General features: G+C 50.7%; 6 protein-coding genes and 2 non-coding genes across 8 annotated transcripts; 5 read left to right on the top strand and 3 right to left on the bottom strand.

Moving 5' to 3' along the window:
• Positions 1–1,315: 1,315 nt before the first annotated feature.
• Positions 1,316–2,199, top strand: Pmar_PMAR023785 (hypothetical protein; the record flags this gene model as incomplete). The annotated part of the gene is made up of 6 exons (XM_002786011.1): positions 1,316–1,354; positions 1,402–1,533; positions 1,581–1,703; positions 1,763–1,876; positions 1,934–2,068; positions 2,113–2,199. 6 exons carry the CDS (start codon positions 1,316–1,318, stop codon positions 2,197–2,199), a joined length of 630 nt encoding a protein of 209 aa, XP_002786057.1.
• Positions 2,200–4,478: 2,279 nt separating this feature from the next.
• Pmar_PMAR023784 (hypothetical protein) lies at positions 4,479–4,803 on the bottom strand (the record flags this gene model as incomplete). Its single annotated transcript, XM_002786010.1, has 2 exons — positions 4,479–4,609; positions 4,659–4,803. The coding sequence occupies 2 exons, from the start codon at positions 4,801–4,803 to the stop codon at positions 4,479–4,481; spliced, it is 276 nt and encodes a 91-aa protein (XP_002786056.1).
• Positions 4,804–7,009: 2,206 nt separating this feature from the next.
• On the top strand, positions 7,010–7,213 carry Pmar_PMAR023783 (hypothetical protein; the record flags this gene model as incomplete). Its single annotated transcript, XM_002786009.1, has 1 exon — positions 7,010–7,213. A coding segment is annotated over one exon (204 nt), but the record flags the coding sequence as incomplete, so codon positions are not given.
• Positions 7,214–7,966: 753 nt separating this feature from the next.
• On the top strand, positions 7,967–8,561 carry Pmar_PMAR023782 (hypothetical protein; the record flags this gene model as incomplete). Its single annotated transcript, XM_002786008.1, has 4 exons — positions 7,967–8,010; positions 8,052–8,287; positions 8,333–8,461; positions 8,509–8,561. 4 exons carry the CDS (start codon positions 7,967–7,969, stop codon positions 8,559–8,561), a joined length of 462 nt encoding a protein of 153 aa, XP_002786054.1.
• Positions 8,562–10,908: 2,347 nt separating this feature from the next.
• On the bottom strand, positions 10,909–11,584 carry Pmar_PMAR023781 (hypothetical protein; the record flags this gene model as incomplete). Its single annotated transcript, XM_002786007.1, has 6 exons — positions 10,909–10,945; positions 10,989–10,999; positions 11,056–11,163; positions 11,215–11,332; positions 11,386–11,490; positions 11,544–11,584. 6 exons carry the CDS (start codon positions 11,582–11,584, stop codon positions 10,909–10,911), a joined length of 420 nt encoding a protein of 139 aa, XP_002786053.1.
• A 694-nt stretch (positions 11,585–12,278) lies between these two features.
• Positions 12,279–12,360, top strand: Pmar_PMAR023780. Its single transcript has one exon. It is a non-coding gene; the product is annotated as a tRNA-Ser (tRNA).
• A 4,425-nt stretch (positions 12,361–16,785) lies between these two features.
• On the top strand, positions 16,786–19,765 carry Pmar_PMAR023779 (Crossover junction endonuclease MUS81, putative; the record flags this gene model as incomplete). Its single annotated transcript, XM_002786006.1, has 14 exons — positions 16,786–16,916; positions 16,992–17,061; positions 17,108–17,187; positions 17,255–17,373; positions 17,601–17,695; positions 17,808–17,870; positions 17,994–18,380; positions 18,426–18,556; positions 18,648–18,780; positions 18,830–18,917; positions 18,959–19,050; positions 19,149–19,209; positions 19,276–19,376; positions 19,742–19,765. The coding sequence occupies 14 exons, from the start codon at positions 16,786–16,788 to the stop codon at positions 19,763–19,765; spliced, it is 1,575 nt and encodes a 524-aa protein (XP_002786052.1).
• Positions 17,495–17,566, bottom strand: Pmar_PMAR023778. Its single transcript has one exon. It is a non-coding gene; the product is annotated as a tRNA-Pro (tRNA).
• Positions 19,766–20,181: the final 416 nt, after the last annotated feature.

The raw sequence follows: 20,181 nt of genomic DNA, 5'->3' as shown, positions 1-20,181 counted from the left end.
CCCTTAGTCAGTATCTCTCTGATGATACCTCTAGGGGTCTTCTTGATGATACTAACCTCTTTGAAGGAATGCTCAAGAGCGTCATTGTCTCGATCACTCGGACGCACTCCTTCGACTCCATCATGTGGTTGGTCGTGCTCGCGGTGAGTATTATTGGCCACCAGACTTCCTCCTATGCCGCTACCTCATCAGTCAACCGTGTTGACTGGTATAGAAATCGACATGGTGGGTGAACCCTCTGTCGGGAAGAATACTACCAGGCTCATCTTCCAAGTGCTGCAAATGCTTTGTCTGGCGGCCTATATTGTGGAGCTCCTCATTCACGCGAGGAAGCTGGGTGGGTCAATCATTCTTGTTATTCAGTGTACCTCACTCTTCCTGACTTGCTCGCATCGGAGATCAGTCTTCTCGCTGACCCTGTGTAGGTCTCTAACCACCGGGTGTTACCTCAGGGTGGGATATATTCCTCGACTCGTGGATAGTAGTGGACCTCATGGTCCTGGTCTTCGGCGTGTATGATGTCTATTTCGGCCTGAGAGCTATCGAGTCGGCCTCTGATTGGTCCTATCCGACTGGGCAGAAATTACAGCTAGGCTCAGCCATGAGGCTTGTACGACTAATACGGTACGCTCCTTCATTCATGTATCCCTTATCGCAATGCATCATCATTATCACTATTAGACCTGTCACCCTAGTTGGTGACAATAGTGGTCTGACAACACGGTTACGAGTACTGGTCTCTAGCAGTGGCTCCATCCTCCGGTCCTTGGCCTGGCTGTCACTCGTACTTGGCTCTATAATGTGGGATCCGGTTCGAACGGGAAGGTCTCGTCGCTCCATCATTAGGTTCGTGGTGGCTACCTATTTCACTCTGATAATAGGCCAGTCTACCGATCACCTGCTCACTCCCAGCCAGGTGATATTCGACACTGTGTGCCCTACATATTACATCAGTCTAGGTAGCCATGGCTGTGGAGAATCCGAGAGATGCTACTGTTTTCGACAATGTAATCAGCGCGATCCTTGGTGACCATAAAGCTGGTGGGGAATCTCTCAGATGCATATCTGGCCGGAAGTGAGCCGGTACTTCGGGAATATCGGCAGGTCTATGCTGACGTGCTTCCAGCTGATCACGCTTGACAACTGGTATATGATATCGCGAGAGGCGAGTCCATCGATGCAGGTATCAGAGCTCGGAGGACTCGTGCAGGTCGCTGAGAGGAGTTGGCTGGCAAATCTGTTGATAATCCTCGTTGTGTATACGTTCTGTTATGGCATGCTTAAAGTCCTTGTTGGGGTAGTGGTTGAGAGAGTAATGGCTGTATCAGCTGACAGTGAGAAGGAACGTGGGAGGGTAATGAAGCTCATTACGTCACCGCGTGACAGTCGCTGCTCCGTCAGCTCGTTTACCAGCTTGAGGTAAGAGTTATTCGATCCATGAAGAGTGCGTTCGAGCGTGCTGGTGTGGGCGAGTCGGGTATACTGATATGGGATAAGTTTAACACTTGCGTCCTCAAGGATTCTGTTATGAAGGTTATCACTGGAGAGGGTCTTCATCGTTTTCAATTGATTTGACTCAGAGCAAGTTGGCCTTGGTTGGAATAGACTCGTCAATGGTACGGGAGCTCTTCAAAATCCTCGATACCAACGAGTCTGGTCGTGTGACTTGTGAAGAGTTCATCGGTGGTCTGCTGAGGTTGAGAGTAATACCAGTAATCAGGTTAGTAATGGTGGTGGTAGATAGACACTGTTGGTGGATTAGGGACAGGCTAAGGCAAGGGATATCCTCACTCTGAGGGTGTCACTGTTGAGTCTATTGGAGCGGCTGGAGGTTATCGAGGATCGGGCGAGAAGAGTGAATCTTGCATTGAGAGGAGTAAGATGCCGACATCCTCGCCCATGAGAGACCAAGGTTCATCGCGATGTTGCTCAGATCTATGATGATGTGGATCAATGGAATGAACTGTTCTTGGGTAACCGATCGCGATGCCAGGAAGTGTGGGATGCTTCCGCATGGAATGCTAAGGTTTCTTCTGTGAAACGACAGATCCTCAGCACTCTACACAACGTGAGTGAAGGACAAGAGAGGTATCAGTGGAGCTGTTGATGCAGAGAATTCAGAGGGATCGAGAGGCGGTCTTGGGACGTGCCCGGGTGGGATCGACACGGCATGCTCAGAATAGTCAGGATGGTAATTAATGTGAGAAAAAGGGACTCTGCGAGTATCGAACCTGCCCCTTCTTCTGTAGGGCTATCGAACGAAATAGGATGGGTACGGCCCACAAAAGAGAAGCAATGAACAGCGTCAGTTATAATTCTTCTGGCTATGAATACATACTGTACCTGCTGGCTACACAATACTAGTTGGTGGGAAGTGTACCTGTTCATGTTCGACCCATGCGTCCCTATTGCCTGTCTCACGATCCCCTCTGTGTCTTTATTGCAGTTGACGCCATCATTATGAGGGATTGTCTCAGTGCATAAGCTCGATTCTCTCCTTAAAACTTTTCTCCACCGTTGGGCACTACCTATTGTGAACACAATTCGCACGACGTCTAAGTACACCAACTCGAATGTGTTACCATCTGAAGCCTCGGTAGTTGGGGAATTGCCCGATTGACTAATATCGGACCAGTAGTACACTGATCACACAAGTCTACGCTGAGCATCTGGTTGGGATCATGGAACCATCGAATCACTCGCGAGTTCCCAAGATCGCTCGCCGAATCGAATCACTCGTTCCTTTTACTCGGACTTCTTGCGAGATCATTTACCCCACAATCGAGCACTCTGAGGATGCCAGAGCTCCATCGGACTCGGGAATGGTGGACAATCGACCCTTGAGAGGTTGGGATGGTCGTTGGTGTCGTCCGTATGGCCACAGACATTCTCCGGAAACCATGTAAGAACACGACGATGCAGTTATGTTATAAATTGTAGAAATGATGACACGGTGGTGAATCGAATCCGGCATGTAAATCAAAGCATATCATGACCATACTCGAAAAGAAGAGGCGTGACGAAGGAAGCATCTAGCTGTAGGGGTGCAGTGGTACACAGTAGCTTGAAGATACCTTCGGAGACTTCATTAGGAATATAGAAGCTTTCACCAATAGTAGAGCGATGCTGAAGAGAGAGGATCAGTACCATAGGCGACGGCCCTAGAAGAGACCAGATCGAGATTAATTGGATACTCACAACGTGTTTGAGGGATTCTCCATCGTAATCAAGGAGATCGTTAGCCTCTAACCATGAGACACTCCTCTCGCTGTGTATGCCGAAGATCAAACAGTGATTCCACATCCCTCCTCCAGAATCCATCTTCTCGATGGAAGGAAGATTAGTGCGAACATGACGCACGCGCAAGGTCCTAATGAACAGCAAGCATGCCGCTAGGGCAGAGCCAAGAAGCCTTACCTCCCATCGGCATCCACCAGCGCACCGTTCATCATGGCCTGGACTGCATCCGTGGTGAGATATCTGCGAGGGGGGAAGAGATGAACAACCACCGGAAGATGGCTTACGGCCAATTCTCCCAGTCCCCTATGGACGGTGTCGAAGGATCTCTAAACGAGATGATGATGGAAACTGAGGAGTCTCCAATGTCGGACGGTAGTTGTAGGTTACGGACGGCGTCTTCCAGAGATCTTCTGGTAACGACAGCATCTTCTGGGCAGCCTGAAGGAGTTCCCTTAGCAACTCATGGATGAGGTCTAATGACCAGCAGGATAAGTATCTTCAGAGTCTCCCAGTCTCGTCACAGAGGGTCTCACTAAAACGGCTGTCTCAAACGTTCCATGCGGCAAACAATCAAAAACCTGATGACCACCGTTGAGCAACAGTCAAGGCCATGACGAGACCCACGCCTGTTCTCCGCAGGTTTTTCCCTGCTCCCTTGATAAGAGGTTCGAAGGGCGTCCCGGCCAGGCAATGGGCGACGGTCTCAATATGAGGCAAACCGTTGGTATGAATGTTGCAGTGGAGGCGCACCTGTAAAGATCATGAGCCGTCCTCAGTCCACGAGACAAGGTCGCCACCGCAGAACAACCGTTCAATCGGCGGTCCCTGGCCTCTCCTGTCGTTGTTATGCCGTATTCCTCCTCAATGATGGCATATGGTAGTCCGAATGTTCGGACTTGGTCGATGGGGGACGATACGTTGCAACCGTTGGGAGGCACCAACGCTGTGATGAAACCCATGGCTCACTTGATGCGTCGTCAACTGCTGTAGCGTCTCAATCAAAATTCAAAAGGCGGCATGTAAAGTTGTACACCGACGAGCAACGACAGCCGCCTCGCTACTGAGTAAGAGTTAGTACTCTAAGGAGCCTCTTTGAGAGGGTGGAGTCAACATGATGTGAATCAGGTGGTATAATAACCTAACTCAACAGTATCGTAGTAAAATAATCATTCAGTGGTGTGTGGTAAGACTGGTGAAGGACACTTGGAAAAAATTAAGCTACAACAGTTGCAAATTATCTATGAACTCTTCTGCTCTTTCTGGCGGGTATCTGCGGACTTGCTGAAATCCCGAGCCTTCTTAATCTCATCTCTCAGGGCAGGGAAACCGTTGATTGACAGATCGCCGATGGCATGTGGACTCACGGCACCTGTGAATACAAGTCAAATAAACACCGCCCTCACATCAGGGGCGACTACTTCGTTGATCCCCCTTCGAGACGGTCTTCTCACTACGCCCTTCAGCCAGCTGAGCCAAGGTCACCTTGAGGTTACCCGCGAAGCCAGCCTTGGTGAGCTCCGCGAAGTCGCGATGCTTGAATTGTTCGAAAGTGATATTATCCATTCAACTACAAAAGTAGTAACTACACATGTGCCTGCCCACGGCCCACAAAGATGCCCAGCACGACAACAGGGCGTTTCTAACAGCATCACGTTGAGCTATTATAGAGTTGATGAACATGTGTATTCGTTATGAAGGTTGGAGGTCGAGGTGGGGCAGTCGTGGCGTTGAATGGGTTATTACGGGAGGCGCTCACATATCTGTGAATCATTGAAGACCCAAAACAGCAGTAGTGGCCTCACTTGTCCACATACTCAGTCACGTCGCATGTACATTTACTATGCCCTCATCTTGCTGGATTCAACGTCGTCGTAAGACGGACACTGCAGATGAATAATCACAGCGAATAACGCCCCATCGCCGACCCTTACGTGGCATGGGAGATATCCTGGGCTTTCTTAGCGATCGGCGTGAACTCTACTGTCTGGCCACTGCAGTCCTCCTCTGTGCCGTCCTCAGCTTCGAGACGAGCCCTCCTCTTGAGCTGTTGTGACCTGAGCAGCTGAAGATTTGACTCATCGATGGAAGGGTATCGAATCGAACAACGACGGCTCGTCGATCATCCAATGAGGGATACCTGACGCCCATGAGTCAGCTTATATCTTGCTAACTCGGCTTTGGAGAACTCGGCCGCTCAGCAGGTGCTCTGGACCGATGCATGATAACCTGCATCTCGTAGGAGTTCTCGTCACCACCTCAGAGCATGCACCCTTACCCGTTGTTGTAACGTTTGTACTCGAATCTTCTCAGTGACTGTGGTCAGTGGGTCGGGTATGGTTCATTTGGAAGGTGACGCAGGGCCGGCTGTGCCTCGGTAGAGCGACTAGCTTGAAGGGTGAGTGGCGTATCTTTGTGTTGTATCTAACTTCAGTTCTTGCTGGATCACTTCATCCCAAATCTATTCTGTCTTACTCGAGCTTTCTGGTTGTAAAACGATTGGTTTATGTCAAGCATTAATAGGTAAACAGCGAGGAGGGGTTCGGATCATACGTCACTGCGCCACGAAATTCCACTTTCGCAAAGTGCGCAGCTCGCAAGCATTCTTCCTTGTCTGCCATTCTATCTCTCAGTTATAAGTAAGTGTATCCTCACATGCATACAGATACCCAAACAACTTTATCCAGTAATGTGTCTCAACTCTGATCAGTGGTATCTAGGAATAACTTTCAACGACATTCTCAACAAATTGAAAAGGTAGTAGTGGGAGACGACCGTCTGCCACGAAAGCCCCACTCATCCGTGGGAGCGTCTCTGACGTCGCATGCTGGGCGGTATCATCGGATTCATGCGCCCACATCATCGCGTTCTCGCGCAAGCGCCAGGATAGTTTGTTAACGGGTGTACATGACTGTGACGCCATGGGAGTGATAACGCACTATCATATATCCTAAATCTCTTCGTCTTCAGGTCTCACTCTAGACATACAACCAATGCCACGAGCCACTCCAAGAATGATAAACGTAGTAGGAGCTTGATTGCGTTGGGATGAAAGGCTATTATAGGGGATACTTTTTTACCATTCGAGGACTTCACACCTTGGTGTCGCGATATCGGCGACGGAGTGAAATCGACATCATTAATGGCAAAATCGATTCCCCATTCCGTCGAATTTGGTCGTGTTCACATGATCATTATTTTTATCGGGTGCTTCTTCAATATCTATTGCATCAAGGCATATCTTGGGGTTATGGCACAGCCGCCCCGCCCAACGGAATTGATCTTACTAAATGTGAAGCAGTCTTCTAGGCGGTGTATATTCTCTCCCGTCGTCGCAACTTAATCTGTAATTCGGTAGTGAAGCAACACTGAGGCATATCTTGAGGCTATGGCATAGCCGCCCCGCCCGACAGACTCATGGCGCTCCTTCTTTCAGACACGCCTCTGTTACATAGGCTATTCGGCGGTGGCTGTTGCCGGTGCTCGAGAGGAGAGGGCGGCCCCGATGGATGTAATAGTCTTTAGTTGTGCCCATCTGTGTAGAAGAGAGGGAGTAGGTACTCGTCGGTGTAGTGAGGAGACAGGTAAGGTCGAAGGGTCAAGGTAATGATGGCCCGGTGGGGGTGTTTTATCACTGCGTCATTGCTTAGCGGACATTCACAGCACCGCCGCTTGACCGATATGGATGGTAGTAGAGATGGCATCAGGCATCGCTCCACCAAGGAGGGTAGTACGTGGGGTACAAAATGAGGGTTCATCGGAGGTCTCTCAGGACCAGACGTGGGAGCTTATGACATCGAAAGGGAGCGCTCACCCTACCCTCACTACCGCGGTGTGGTACCGGCTAGGCCCGAGGGCCATCTCCACAGTCCAGCATACGATGATACCGTCTCCTGTATATCCTCTGATTCGTCGGAGGGATCGTCTTCGTCAACTCTAGCAGCTAGGACTCTTGGAAGGCGGATGTTATACGGCCGTGATCGATGGCGACACGACCTACCTTCATGGTTCTATTCCGACATTGAGAGGCAACAGGCGTCTATCGGTACACCGCCGAGGCACACGCCGATCTGGGCTGGCGACCATTGTCGCGGGACAGATCTTAGGAGCTATTCGAAGATGTATGATGATCCGTCATTCTATAGTAGTCGACCCGAGGCACCCAGCGCTCAGCTCGACCTGCGACCGTACAGGAGTAACATGGTGGACTATGAACCCCCACAGGTCTCGACTTCCGTCCCTTCCTCGACCTTGAGGCGCTACAGTAGTGCCCATAGGCCGAGTAACTCCGCATTAGATCTTTCGACTACTCCTAGCTTAGGGACGCTGGTCGGGGAGACTGGATCTCTGAAAGCTTCTCGACCTAGCTGGCCTTCTCACTGCTAGGCACCGCATCATATTGCCGCCTCTTATTCCTACCAGATTTTCTCGCGAGTATAATCTTCTCGGGCATTATGTTCATGCCATTTAATATTACTACAGTCGTTCATTATACTACGACCATCAGTATCTTCGTTTTTCATCACCCTCCATCGTATGCGGGCCTGGGTTTCTTCAGAACTCCTACCGCGTTCGTGGTTAGCTCAGGATAGTCCTATGCCGAGTTAGACAGTTTGATACCATGGGTTTATGCTTCAGCAGTGATAGTCCGTCATCACCATCAAGAGAAGAACAACAAGAGCATCACCATCATCATAAGCATCGTGAGGACCCCTCTCGTCCCATTAAGATGCAGCAGGAAGGAGAGCGGCAATCGGGGAAGTATCAGACCAAGTCCTTTTATCCGTCCCCCAGGAATCATCTATTTCCATCAGGACCGTACCCCAGGCCTCCACGACCAAGTCAATGAGCCATCCAGCGGATCATGCGGCTGGTGAAGGCGTCAATTCGAGACAGCTTCCCCCCAACGCTATCTCACCGCGGAGGTCACTCTCCAGACGTGGATCGTCGGGACCCGTGGCTCTATCGGCGAAGGACTCATTGGTGTTGAGCGCGGATGACGAGAGTGACGCCACTGGCCATCGTAAGCCCTCATCCACCGAGGCAAATGGTAGTACGCCGGCATTTACCTCCGCATCCTCATCGACGGAGTTAGGTACCCATGTGGACGATCCAGAAGCCGAGTCCAAGGCCTGGGCGGAGTACGAGGCTCGACGGGAGAGGTTGGAACGACGGCGAAGGGAGAGAGAGGCAAGGGAGGAGCAGCGGAGGAAGAATATTGAAGGTAGTCTCGAGTTCGGAACTGTGGGAGACATACCCCTCCCTCTTCAGCGTTGAATGCTGCTTCGAACTACACTTATATGGACGGCACGACACAGAGGTAGTACAACAAGAAACATCCCCATCCTCGATGCAGTTGTGGTGACAGGCATGGTCCACAGTTTGCCGATGATTTCACTCCCCGAGGCACATTCACACCGCGCGGTATCAATCGCGAGTCCAGCGCTTTATCTCTTTATGCGGACCGTCTGACCTCAACACGAAGATACCAAGCTAGTCCTCGCACCTCCTCCGTCTACGGGTATCAGCCTAGCCCACGGGCGGCAGGAGCCCAGTCCCCAGCAACAGGCCGTTACGCACCCCTCTACCAGCCTAGTCCGAGAGCAGCAGGGGGACAGTCTCCTGCCACCGGGCGCTATACACCTATCTATCAGCCGCCCGCCCTTGTAGCGAGTCAGTCAGCATACACCACAAGTGGTATGGCGCCTCCGCAGATGAGCCGTGAGCGTAGTGCCTTCAACACTCCGTTGCCGGTTCAAGCCGCTGGAGCTGGATCTACTCCAGGCCTTAGAAGGTGGGCTACAACGCTCTAATCTCCTCCCAGCTAGCTCTCCAGTAGGTCTTCAGCCGACCCTCCGTCAGCACGGAAGGTCTCTGCCATTCCCCCTACAGGTGGAGATGAGGCTCTTCTTGACACCACCACAACAACTGCAGCTCCCTCACTCTCGGATGCGGCAGAAGGTGTAGCAGTTAGTGCGGCTGTAGCTCCATCGCTGCCAATGGAGAGTCTATCACGACAGACCAGTACTCAAGTACCAAGCAACGTAGCATTGGCCCAGCCAGTGGAAAGGCCTCCAGCAAGGAGAGATAGAGACCATGAGGAGGAGGTGGTGAGCGTAAGCAGGTGAGAATCATGAACGTGATAGGAAGCTGGCATGATTCTTTTCAGTGGTGACACTAGCCTTTTTTCAAGTTTTATCGGCCAAGATAGTGTCACCAAGACCCCAATAGCAGACCGGTCTCCTATCGAGAAGAGCTCCACACCGAAGAGGTAGAATTTTGGTATTAAAAATGCCTTGCATTCCCCTCACTTTTACTCTCCCTGAATTCCACAGCGGTTGCATTACTAGAGTCTCCCACAATTGTCGATATTACAGTCAGTCCATTATCAGTCCGTATCGAGAACTCCCGCCGCAAACACCGACCCCCCGAGGAGTCTCCACCCCTCATAACAGCACTCCCCGTGCGGAGCTTGGTAGTGGTCTAGCGGCTGCCGTCAATAAGGTACGATACTCTATAATAGAATGTAGTACAGTGGCCTCCTTTTTCAGAAGGACTGGAATGGCATCAATAACCTCTTCTACCAACGTAGTTGAGCCTTTCATCACGGAGCAGTGATGTGTAAAGTTGTTCGATCCACGCTGGAAAATTGCTCACACACTCACTCAGTGTATACCGTTGGTTTCTGGCTCTCCTATTAGGGTCCCAGCACTACTGCTTTTAGATTATCCCACCACTAGTTCATGTTGAGTTCAATCTCTGCTTTGCGTGCAACTGATGAGGTTATCACCAGTGGAGGGATGGGGTTTGCCTCGTACGGCGCACCCTGTTACCACCAGACTGTTCTCAGCAAAATTCGGCCTTGTTCATTCGGTACATCCGAGTCTGACCATATCTCCGATTCGGATATCGCAAGAGTACATACTCGGATGAATTTCCTAAGGTTTCCAGCTCAGCCGGCTTGGATATTGGGAGTGCATTCCACAGAGGCCTGTGAATGATCAAGGGGTCCCGGGGAGATAAGAGCTACGGGAACTCGTCCAAATGCTCATCTTCGTCCGTACCAGTATAATGGAATACACTACACCTGGCCCAGGTGACCTGAGAGGCGTTTGTCTCATTTTCAGGCTCTCGAGGTGAAGGCATCATTCTGACGATCTATTGTAAGGAAAACACCCATCACTGCACTCCAGAGAATACGTTTGCTACATATAAGGTATACATCTGATTGGCCTTGGTCTTAGGAGACGTAATAAGACAACAGTTGCCTTTTTCCCAATAGGTAAATACAGCAAACATAGAAAGGCTCAGTAGCTAGCCAACCCTCGAGCTAAGGGACATTGATTCTGTGCGAGTGTCTCCGGAAAAGCCTACACATCCCAACGCTTTTCTCTCTCGTTCACACTTCAAGTGATTTCTCCCTCATCATAAGAAGATACCTCGTCCTCGCTAATGGTCTGGCCATACACTAGTCGCCACTCGGCTATTTGAGGGAAAACGCAATCCAACGTTAATCAAACGTTATCCAAGGCGAAGCTACTCACACTATTGGGCGGATCGAATGAAATGCTTGTGGTATAAACTTGATGGTATAAAATCCTGTCCCTGGGTATCAGAATCGATCAATCTAGAGCGTCGTCGCTCCCTTTTTTTCGGAGGAAGTGGTGGCATTTACAACTTTCGCGAGGTAGGAGGTGGACGGAGAAATCTGCGATGATGCGGCATTTTCCTTACCTTCATTTAGTATGTACCGTGGAACGACCTATGTGGGAAGCTCTACGATCGTCTTTGTAAAATGTGAAGGCGAGAGATCACTACCTGCCAATCGTCTTTCCCAACAAGGAGAGGAAATTCATTCTCATCATCCATCTTGGGTGGAGGCTTCCCCACTCGGGCGTCCAAACCATCAGTCTCTCCGCTCAGCCTCTGCAAGACAGAAGGTCGCTCCCCGAAGGCAATGGTGGACCCAGCCACTACCAATAAGGTATCCACTGTAGTATCCCAGTCCCGATCACTGCAGAGGTGGATGTCTTGAATAAGGATCGAATCCAATAAGGGGAACATCTCGAAGAGGTCAGTGATCTCGTCTTCAAGACTGGAAGGATGAGGTGAAGCACTCCGCCGGCTTCCGTTCCGTAACGCTACTACCATTCTGCCTCTTCTCGCTCCAGCTCGCGCGAGCGCTCCCGCTCATGAGCTTGATTCTCCTTTGCCGTTTGCTTCCACACCTTCAAACAACGTGACTCGAAGTATCTAATACATCCGAGAAGACTCCACTGAGGCGCTCAGTGTTAGCGAATTACTACTCCCGCTGGACCGGGGTAGCATTTGGCTTGGCTCCCGGCATGTTTTCACAGTCATCCCACAAATTAAGCCGAGGCTTGCGGTTACTCGACGATTTCTTCTTCGGTCGGCCCGCGGCTGAAGGACCAGACAGCAGCTGCTGTATGCTCAGTACGGCAATGTTGAGGGGTTCATGCGCTATCAGGTGTCTCAGCTGTGTGAAATTCACATTCTCAACGGCGCTTCCGAATCGACCATGCGAGTCTACAATTCACCATTCGAGTCTACGAGTCGCTTCCGGCTTGTCGAGAGACCAGTCAGGGATTCAGCATCATGCTGTACGGTGACTGTACAGCATGAGGCTGAATTTTCGATGCACTATTACCAATTCTAGACTGCTCTTCTTCTCGCTCAATGGCCTCCCATTCTTCTCCATAATCGATTTGTGGCGAAGCTTCCCCCTTTTCATCTACCTCAGCAGCAGAACTAAACTTCGCTGAGTTCTTCCGCGGAGAAGGCATTCTGAGTTCAACGTGTGCCTTGAAGACGAATGAGGAACAGGGGATTCGGTAGACGCTGATACGAAGCGGTAGATGATTACACGATAATGAGGGAGGTAGGATACGCGGAGTGCGGCATGCGACTGATGGGAAATTTTTCTACGCCGCCACCCCCGTTACTATACGAGTTCTGTGATACAAAGGGAGTGGATGTAGCGCCGTCAGCAAACCCGCGACTTTGAGGTGCTAGTTTTATGTGACACTTTGGCCGAGTGGTTAAGGCGGCGGCCTGCTAAGCCGTTGGGCTTTGCCCGCGGGAGTTCGAATCTCCCAGGTGTCGTATTCGCTTTGTGCACCAGCATCCCAATCTCGGCGGGCTACAAATACCTGTTTCAAGTATGAATCTAGGCGTTGCATTATTAAAAACTGCCGCAGGTGTCGTTGAGCCGGTTGTGAACAAGAGTATGGGCAAAGGTAGTATCAGACGAAGTTTCCCCTCTCTCTTCCGTCCGTAGCTTGAACTGGAGCGGAGTGACCGGAGTTGATTGTAAAGGATACTTTGCATCACTATCCAGGGCGGTTTTGGTCTAGATCAGCTCGAGGGCTAGCTCCTTCTTGACGTCCCGGAGCTGGTCGTGAGAACAGCTACCATTGGAATCTTTACAGTAATCAGCACCATGATTGAGTTCTGATTCAATCGTCGTTCCAGGCAAGGAGGGAGAAGTGGCAGTGGGGGCGGGGGGAGGGGGGGTAGTGTTAACTAGTATTGCGATAAGCTTCGTAGTGGGTGAGTATTTCTATATCAGTGAAATGGATGTTACCGAATCGCGGGTAGGGACCTATCGAGGGAGACAGCATGCTATCGGGAGGACTTTGCACTCATGTTCTTGGTCCCTCTCAACTGCTCTCAGCATGGCCACCACAGAGTTGATGACGGTTGGGCCGTTCCCTGTTAGGGATAAGACGGTGATAGTCCGCTCTTGGCAGCTTCCTGACATCGCCTGCTCGAGCTCGAGCTCGGACGCGGGAGTTGGGTGTTGCAGCTACATAACTCAAGTTGCCACTTCACTCCAGTGATCACTCCAAACTCTTTTGATATCGACAAGGCAGAGGGAGAGGTGGGACGTAGAAATGTCCATAGTACTTTCATGTTGCCACCCGAGCTGAGTTTATTCAGCCTTGTGGCTATCACCAGGTCAACTCCCGCTGTTCTCACTCAAGCTCCATGGCACACTCCTCGGCTTTGCGTTGTATCAATTCCTTGCCGAACGTTTTCTAGTGCGTGTTGTTCATCGATGAAGACTAGGAGAGCGTCTGTCGGCGTGGCACCAGCGGAAGCAATACCGAGCCGCGGTCGGGAAGAAGGGGCGCTCAAAAGCAAATCTCCGGCTGCTCGGCCAAGTGGAGGTGGGTCGATGGCGGGTTATAGGGGTGTTGAATCACAGAGTGAATGACATGTCGTTGTGAATGGTGGAGTTATAGTGACATGAGTCGTCGCTCTGCGGAACTTCCTGTTGCGCAGTCGGCTTTGTCATTCATCCTTCTTCCGTATACCACCATCTCATCTAAAATAAAGTCTTTGTATTCGCACCTTGCTGCCCTTCTTGCATCGCTCTTGATTTATCACTCGTCGACGTAACATATCGAAAAATTGAGATCCTTGATTCGAGAAACCACAGTAGACTGTCGTATCATGTCGAAGACCTTTTAACAGAAGTGATACTTTAAGCTCACACACTCTACACTTTTTCAATCTCAAATTCAGCAAGTGAAAAAACATAGTAGAGATTGAAAAGGTGTAGTCGCCGTTTAGGGACAAAAACCATCGGCGTGTTGTGAACTCTGCAATGCGACTATGATACCAACAAGCGGTATTCCTAGTGAGCAAGTCTATGTGATTGCTAGTCTGGCTATTCGGTCCCTGACGAGGGCTCCGAACCACAATGGAACCCATTGCGTCCTAGCATGATGTGGAGTAGAAAGATGTCCATAGGAGTAGCGCACCCACGGAGTGCCTCATTAGGTGATGGGGAAGATACGGTTGCACACAGACTACAGAGGCTCGTAAAGAAATCTCGTAAATTGGACGAAAAGTTCCGGTGAGATATCTGAGCGGCCTGAACGTTCAATGTAGCGCTAGGAATAGGATATGTCGGGGCTACCAATTAGATTGTGTGACACGGCTATCTGTATGCCGATGACTTTCATTTCCCGTGCTACTCTGGGTCCTGTCCGAAAATAGTAAGGAAGTGGTGCCCATTACAACCCAGGTCTCGGCTGAATGCGTTTGGTATGCGGGGTAGTGTTGGTATGGAGACAACCGAGACGCTGGATGCTGAGGTTAGTGGTGACTGTGAGGGTGGGGGGTTTCGAGGGTCAGTGTCAGTTGAGTGACCCGGAGGAGACTGTCACTGAAGAGGACTATCAAGGTCGAATGGCCGTACTGAGGTGATGGATAGTGATAGACTCGCTAGGAATAGGATGAGTGGTGATGATTCAGAAATATGCATGACTCTTTGGTGGCGGGAATAGAGTGCATCCAGACCAATACATCCAAGGTGCTTCAAGACCAGGTGCGAGCTCGTTGCTCAGATTAGATCTCAATTAAATCAGATCTAATTGAGAGCTCAAAAAAATGTGGTATTCAGGAGAAAGACCTGATGCGGGCCTTTCGAGCTAGGATGCAAGATGTGTCCAAAGAACTGGAATACTTGAGGAAAAAGAGAAATAACTACTCGACAGAGCTGGAGACTCAGTAGAAGTCTTTTCCCGGCTCATGGACTATACATCTCATGTTCAGACATCGGGAGGCGTTGATGGACCTCCGCACTAGTCGAGAACTTGCTCAAGTTGGTCTACGGTGCGATGATACTCGCTGAATGATATTTTTTCCGACAGTCGTTCGACCGGCGTAACCAGCTATTGGAAGCTGAAATAAAAAAGCTGGTGAAAGCTCTTGAGGCACGAGAAGATGACCGTCGGAGTTTACTCAAGGAATTGGTTGGAAGTTGGTCATTCGAGTAACGATGCAACGCCTTCGGTATTAGGCTGCAGCTAAACGAGAGGTTGGTCGGCTCAGGGAGATCTCGGAGCAGGGGAAGGAGACTGGGGCTGGTGGGGCCAACAGGCGCTGTGGAGCTACACCGTTAACGACTTTGTTGGAGGGCCGATACTTCTGGTTGCTGCATCAGGTCTTGATGGATCTGTACTGTCGAGCTCTGATCCGAGCGGTGGCAGTCATAATGTACTCTTCGATGATGGTGCGGCATCGGGAGGTGGGTCTATCCGAACGACGGGTGATCAGGAGCCGTGGTCAGAGCGGACAAGTTCTGACAAGGGTGGCTTCACTGTTCGCTCAGAGATGATGAATAGAGCCTATGAGAGGGAACTGAGGTATCGTAGGACCATCGAGGAACTGAGGGACCGCGTCAACAGTGATAAGTAGTCACCGTGCTTGCTATCATATTGGTGAGTTCAATAGTAGATTGGCGTTGAGATCGTTACAGGAGACCTTGGATCGCCAACTGCAGCAGCGGTCAGAAATAGAAGTTAGTGCTTAGTGGCAATGGGATCCTCCGTGGTGGTAATGTTAGATATCCCTCCTGCAGTGTATTGACGATGTCAAGAATGAGATAGCTCTACATCGGAAGCAGCAGTCGCAGAGAGCAAGCATCGATCCGAAGCTCATTGCTGCTGGATATTCGGAAGATGGTGGGCTCTTTCCTCATTGGGCTAGCGTCGTGTTAGAGAGTGGTAGGCCCACCACCCGTATTGTGGCACAGTGAGGATGTTAAGTCGATGGCTGATCGGATTGACACAGTCCACGACTTTTCGGCTGGTAGGGTGATGATGAATGTGCGCGGCCGTTTTCATTATCATTGTCACAGTGGACCGGGAGCGGGCATTGGAGTTGTTGCTGGGTCAGGACAGAATTGTGCAAATCCTGCATCAGAAGGTGAGCGGAGCGAAGCTCCGAGTGCTTATGATCGTAGTGGATTCTCAGGGAGACCGAAAGACTGGTCATGAACGATCGAATCATGGTTGCCACTCTTCGAGTTCGGATTCCTATCAGCCCAGTTACAGTTTTCCATCTCAAGTCCGTCTGACGGATCCCGACCCCCTTCCATCGTGGTGGAACGATGAATCTGATGAACACGAGATGAAGGAGTCGCCACTCTGAAGCATTGCCGCATGCTTGTGTTCATCAACAGCGGTGTCCACTACATCACTTCGTTGCGTTGTAACAGCTCTCGACCTAAGGGCAAGCAACCGGGGTTGCTCCAACAGAAAATCCAACAGAATGTAGCAGTGGTGAAGGACCACCACTACTTACTAGTGGACCCATGTGCCACTGTCTTCTTGATGTTTATCTTCAGCGCAACAGTGTTCGAGCTGAAACCACATTTAAATGTCCCCCAGCTCCTTGCATGGATTGAGCAATACCTTGATAGTCCGGTTTGCTGTCTAGCATAGCAGTGGTCGTTCATTTCTTGGGGCTCGTTGCGCTTCGCGCCCGTCTGCTTCACACTCTCACACACCGATTCTGTGATGACGAAAGCGACGTGATAACGATATCATGTTGTGCGACTTCACGCAGGAGGAGGACAGAGATCATAGCGCGTGTAGAAATGCAAAAACCCTATTGATTGCCTTTCGAGTTTACATAAGCGTGGAACAGGCAGGTCGGAAATCTCCTTGCAGAGAGTTTCTCGTTAAGTGGTGAGCGAACGCATCCAACCCGAGTGTAGTTTGTAGATGTAGAGACATGACGCTATCATGCCATCCCGAGAACCAAGCCTTCATGCTGCGCTTCCAGGATATGCGCGACACTGCTAGGAGTCGAGGGCAAACGAATCTGGTCCGATCATATGGGAAGATCATCCGAGCTATAACGAAGTAGGCCTCTGTCAGTATGAGTCAGCCTCGTTGGTCAAAAGCTCTCGAAAATCCCAGTGAGCAGTGAGCGATCAGATACCCGATGCCTATTACCAGTGGTTGGCAGGCTGAGCAGCTCGACGGTGTCGGCAGTACCTTCGCGCAGGTAGATCTCGCCAATTGTGTGTTGACATTTGCTTCACATATGGCAGGTTTTCGCCCAATTGATCACCGAAAAGGAAGCGTCTACGTCTCCGAGGAGGTCATCGTTGACGTGGCGGGATACGGTGAAGTGAGGAGCTGCTCTTGGCCTTCGAATGGTAGCTGCAAACGATATTTCATATTGCTACTGCGCTCAGGAGCCGTGCAGAGAAGTTCCAACGGAATGCACCAACTGCTACATTCGCAGTTCACGAAGACATCGAAATGCCGGCTATCACTTCGAAGCTCCGCCAAAAGGAGTACCGTCCTGCGAATGGTGAGTTCTACCCTATCGCGCTTATGGTTGAGCATGGCCGGGGTATTGACCGTCGTCAGGAGTATAGGGCCTGCTGCCGGAGTAGAGAGATTATACATCAATCAAAATCGCTTTGCGCATAGGGCTGAGCCGAGAATCGAACCCGGGACCTCGCGCACCCGAAGCGCGAATCATACCACTAGACCACACAGCCAGTTAGTTTGTATGAGTGAACAATTGTGTTACAGGTAGCATTCAATGGTGTATCTTACTCGCTCTGCAGCTGTGTCACGACAGACTACCAATAGAGTCCCGGGAGGGGCTCACTCGGAAGCAACTTAGTGTAAGCTGGAGAAAAAACGGCGGATTCGACGTGTCAATCGCAGAGTGTTTGTCTTCTCATCATTTCTTGTAGAAACTCTTGCTTACCTATTTCCGAGGTTTTACGATCTCAGGCCTGTTGTTCGTCAATTCAAGACGTTGCTCGTTCCTTCTCGTCGGTCGAGCAAGAAACGAATGTGACACCAGCATCACTCACTGTCAGTGTCGCCACGTTGAAGTCTCTAGAGAACAGGGGCTTACTCTCTGTTGTGGTATCTCCGAAGGTTCGATCAGGGGGCAACGCATCTCCTTTTCTTCAGGGCTGCTCTAAGGAGAAGGAATACACCCTCACACAGACTGGCGAGCTTCTCGGCCAACGGATATTAGCATCTGTTGAGTTCCCTCTAGCAGCACTGAGCTCCATACGTTGCAGCGCAACAGGGAGTGAATCCACCCAGACCAGGAAGCGGCGACGACTTTCCTACACGGGAGCCCCCGTGCCCGAGAGCGATCTTGCCCAATATCGTTACCCCGGCAGCCAACAACTCTCCACCATTCCGGAGTCGCTACCCCTCGCTCGTGCAATGCCAGGATCGTGGGAGGCGGTTTTCCTCGTTGATGTCCGCGAGAGTGCTCTGCTTAAAGAGCTGTTAGCCCTCGGGATACGGGCTGAGGCTCGGAGCCTTCCTATAACCGATTTCTTATGGGTGAGAAGGAGCAGAAACCTATGCTATGAACGTTCGCCGACTCAGCTTATGCGGCGATCGAGTGATGGCAAGGAGCTTCTTCTCGGAGTCGGCGGCGAACGCAAGACGTGGCAAGATCTGAGTGCTTCAATTATTGACGGGCGTTATGACGAACAGAAATACCGCCTGGCATCAAAGTAACAGTCTCCTTCCTGTGCTTCACTCGATAACCTCCGTGATTCGAGACGCCTCCGTGTGAGCGTATGTCTCGTTGAATGCTTCTCTCAGAGCCACTGCTCTACGCCGCATCTTTTATCTCATTGAAGGAGACGTAGAGCGAAGCCACGGCTATGCGAAGACTCTCCCGAGTGCGACCTTGCGAACAGCACTCTGCCACACTCGAGTCATTGGAGGCTTCGGTGTGAGAGCCCCCAGTGTTGGGTGGGGCCCGAAGAGCGCTAAGCTGTCAGGTTGTGAATACTCCATCAGTCCGTCAGTCTGCTAAACTACTCGCTGATATGCATAACATCATTTCTCGACAACCATGGGTCGATGAAGGTAAGCCAGCGTTGTGAACTCCTCGGCCCCAGTTGCTCCAGGTAACTCCACTACGTACGAGTCGTTTGCCTCCTCGTGTGCGAAAACCGTTGGCATCACAATTCGTGATCTAACAGGAGCTATGCTCAGACAAGTGAGGCCCCCGGCGTTTATATGGCCCATCATCACCTCGTACCCTCACCTTGTGAAACAGCCGGTTTCTGTGTGCTTTAATGCCAATCTCCTTACTAGGTCCCTGGTTGCGGTGCCGAAGCCACGAAAGCCTTGTTAGAAGTAACGGAAAAGCGTACGAGTAATACGATTGCTCTTTATCGATTGCTCCGCGTTACGGTGGATGATACAGCGATGCCATTGATAGGTGGCGTTACTCCGGGCGGCATCCGAAGCCTCTTGCAGAGTATGGACGATGCTTCCATTATACAGGCAGCGAAGCTCGAAAGCAGCAGCAACCGTTCCCCTGTGACACAAAAACTCCTACTCCGACTAAGAGCTGTGTTTACTGCTGGATGACTCTACCGTGTTCAAATCTTGACTCACGCATCACATTCATGCAAGGTTTCATCACACTCACGGCCTTATCGTTATCCAGTTATAGTGAACCACGGTGGAGCAAAAATCCCTTGACCACTTCTGCATCGTTGCATGTGTCTCTACAACATGGTCAAAGCCTCTGAGAAAGCGTCCTTGGGGTATCTTTGGCTAGCATAGAGCAACAGACTCCTCTGTATTTCGCAACGTGATTAAGACCACTGGATAGAAGCCATGCTATGTTTAGCAACTCCACTGGCAAGGCCAATGATCAACTTGGCACATTTTGACCTCAGATGATTGCGATTGAACATCATTAAACACCGTTAATCCTATTAGGAGGTTATCGGACTACCACCAAAACCAGGCAAGTCGCAGATCCGAGGGTACAAAGAGGATCGGACAAATCAGCGTCTAGACACGCGCATTTAGATGACTCTCAACGAGGTCCTGGCCTCGGCACTATCCTGATCAGCATGCTCTCGACTGCCCCCGTTATCAGGACCACTTCATCTGTTTGGTGATTGAAACTTCCATCAAGCGATGGTCTTTCTATTTTTTACGGCTGCACTGATGTCGCCATGCGAAGGATCAGTTATCAAGCCGAGAAAAGTCGAACTCAATGCAGTGTGCATGTTCCCAGATATCCGTTTGAACCGGGTACACTATGAACCATTCCTTGTAGCAACGTCCTGTTTCGTCAGTGGAATTTTCGAGAGGGTCGTCAATCGCGCAC

This window comes from Perkinsus marinus, assembly GCF_000006405.1.
Source record: "Perkinsus marinus ATCC 50983 genomic scaffold scf_1104296931952, whole genome shotgun sequence".
NCBI lineage: Eukaryota > Perkinsozoa > Perkinsida > Perkinsidae > Perkinsus > Perkinsus marinus.
Note: the sequence above shows the minus strand (reverse complement) of the source record. Positions and strands in the feature narration are given on the sequence as shown.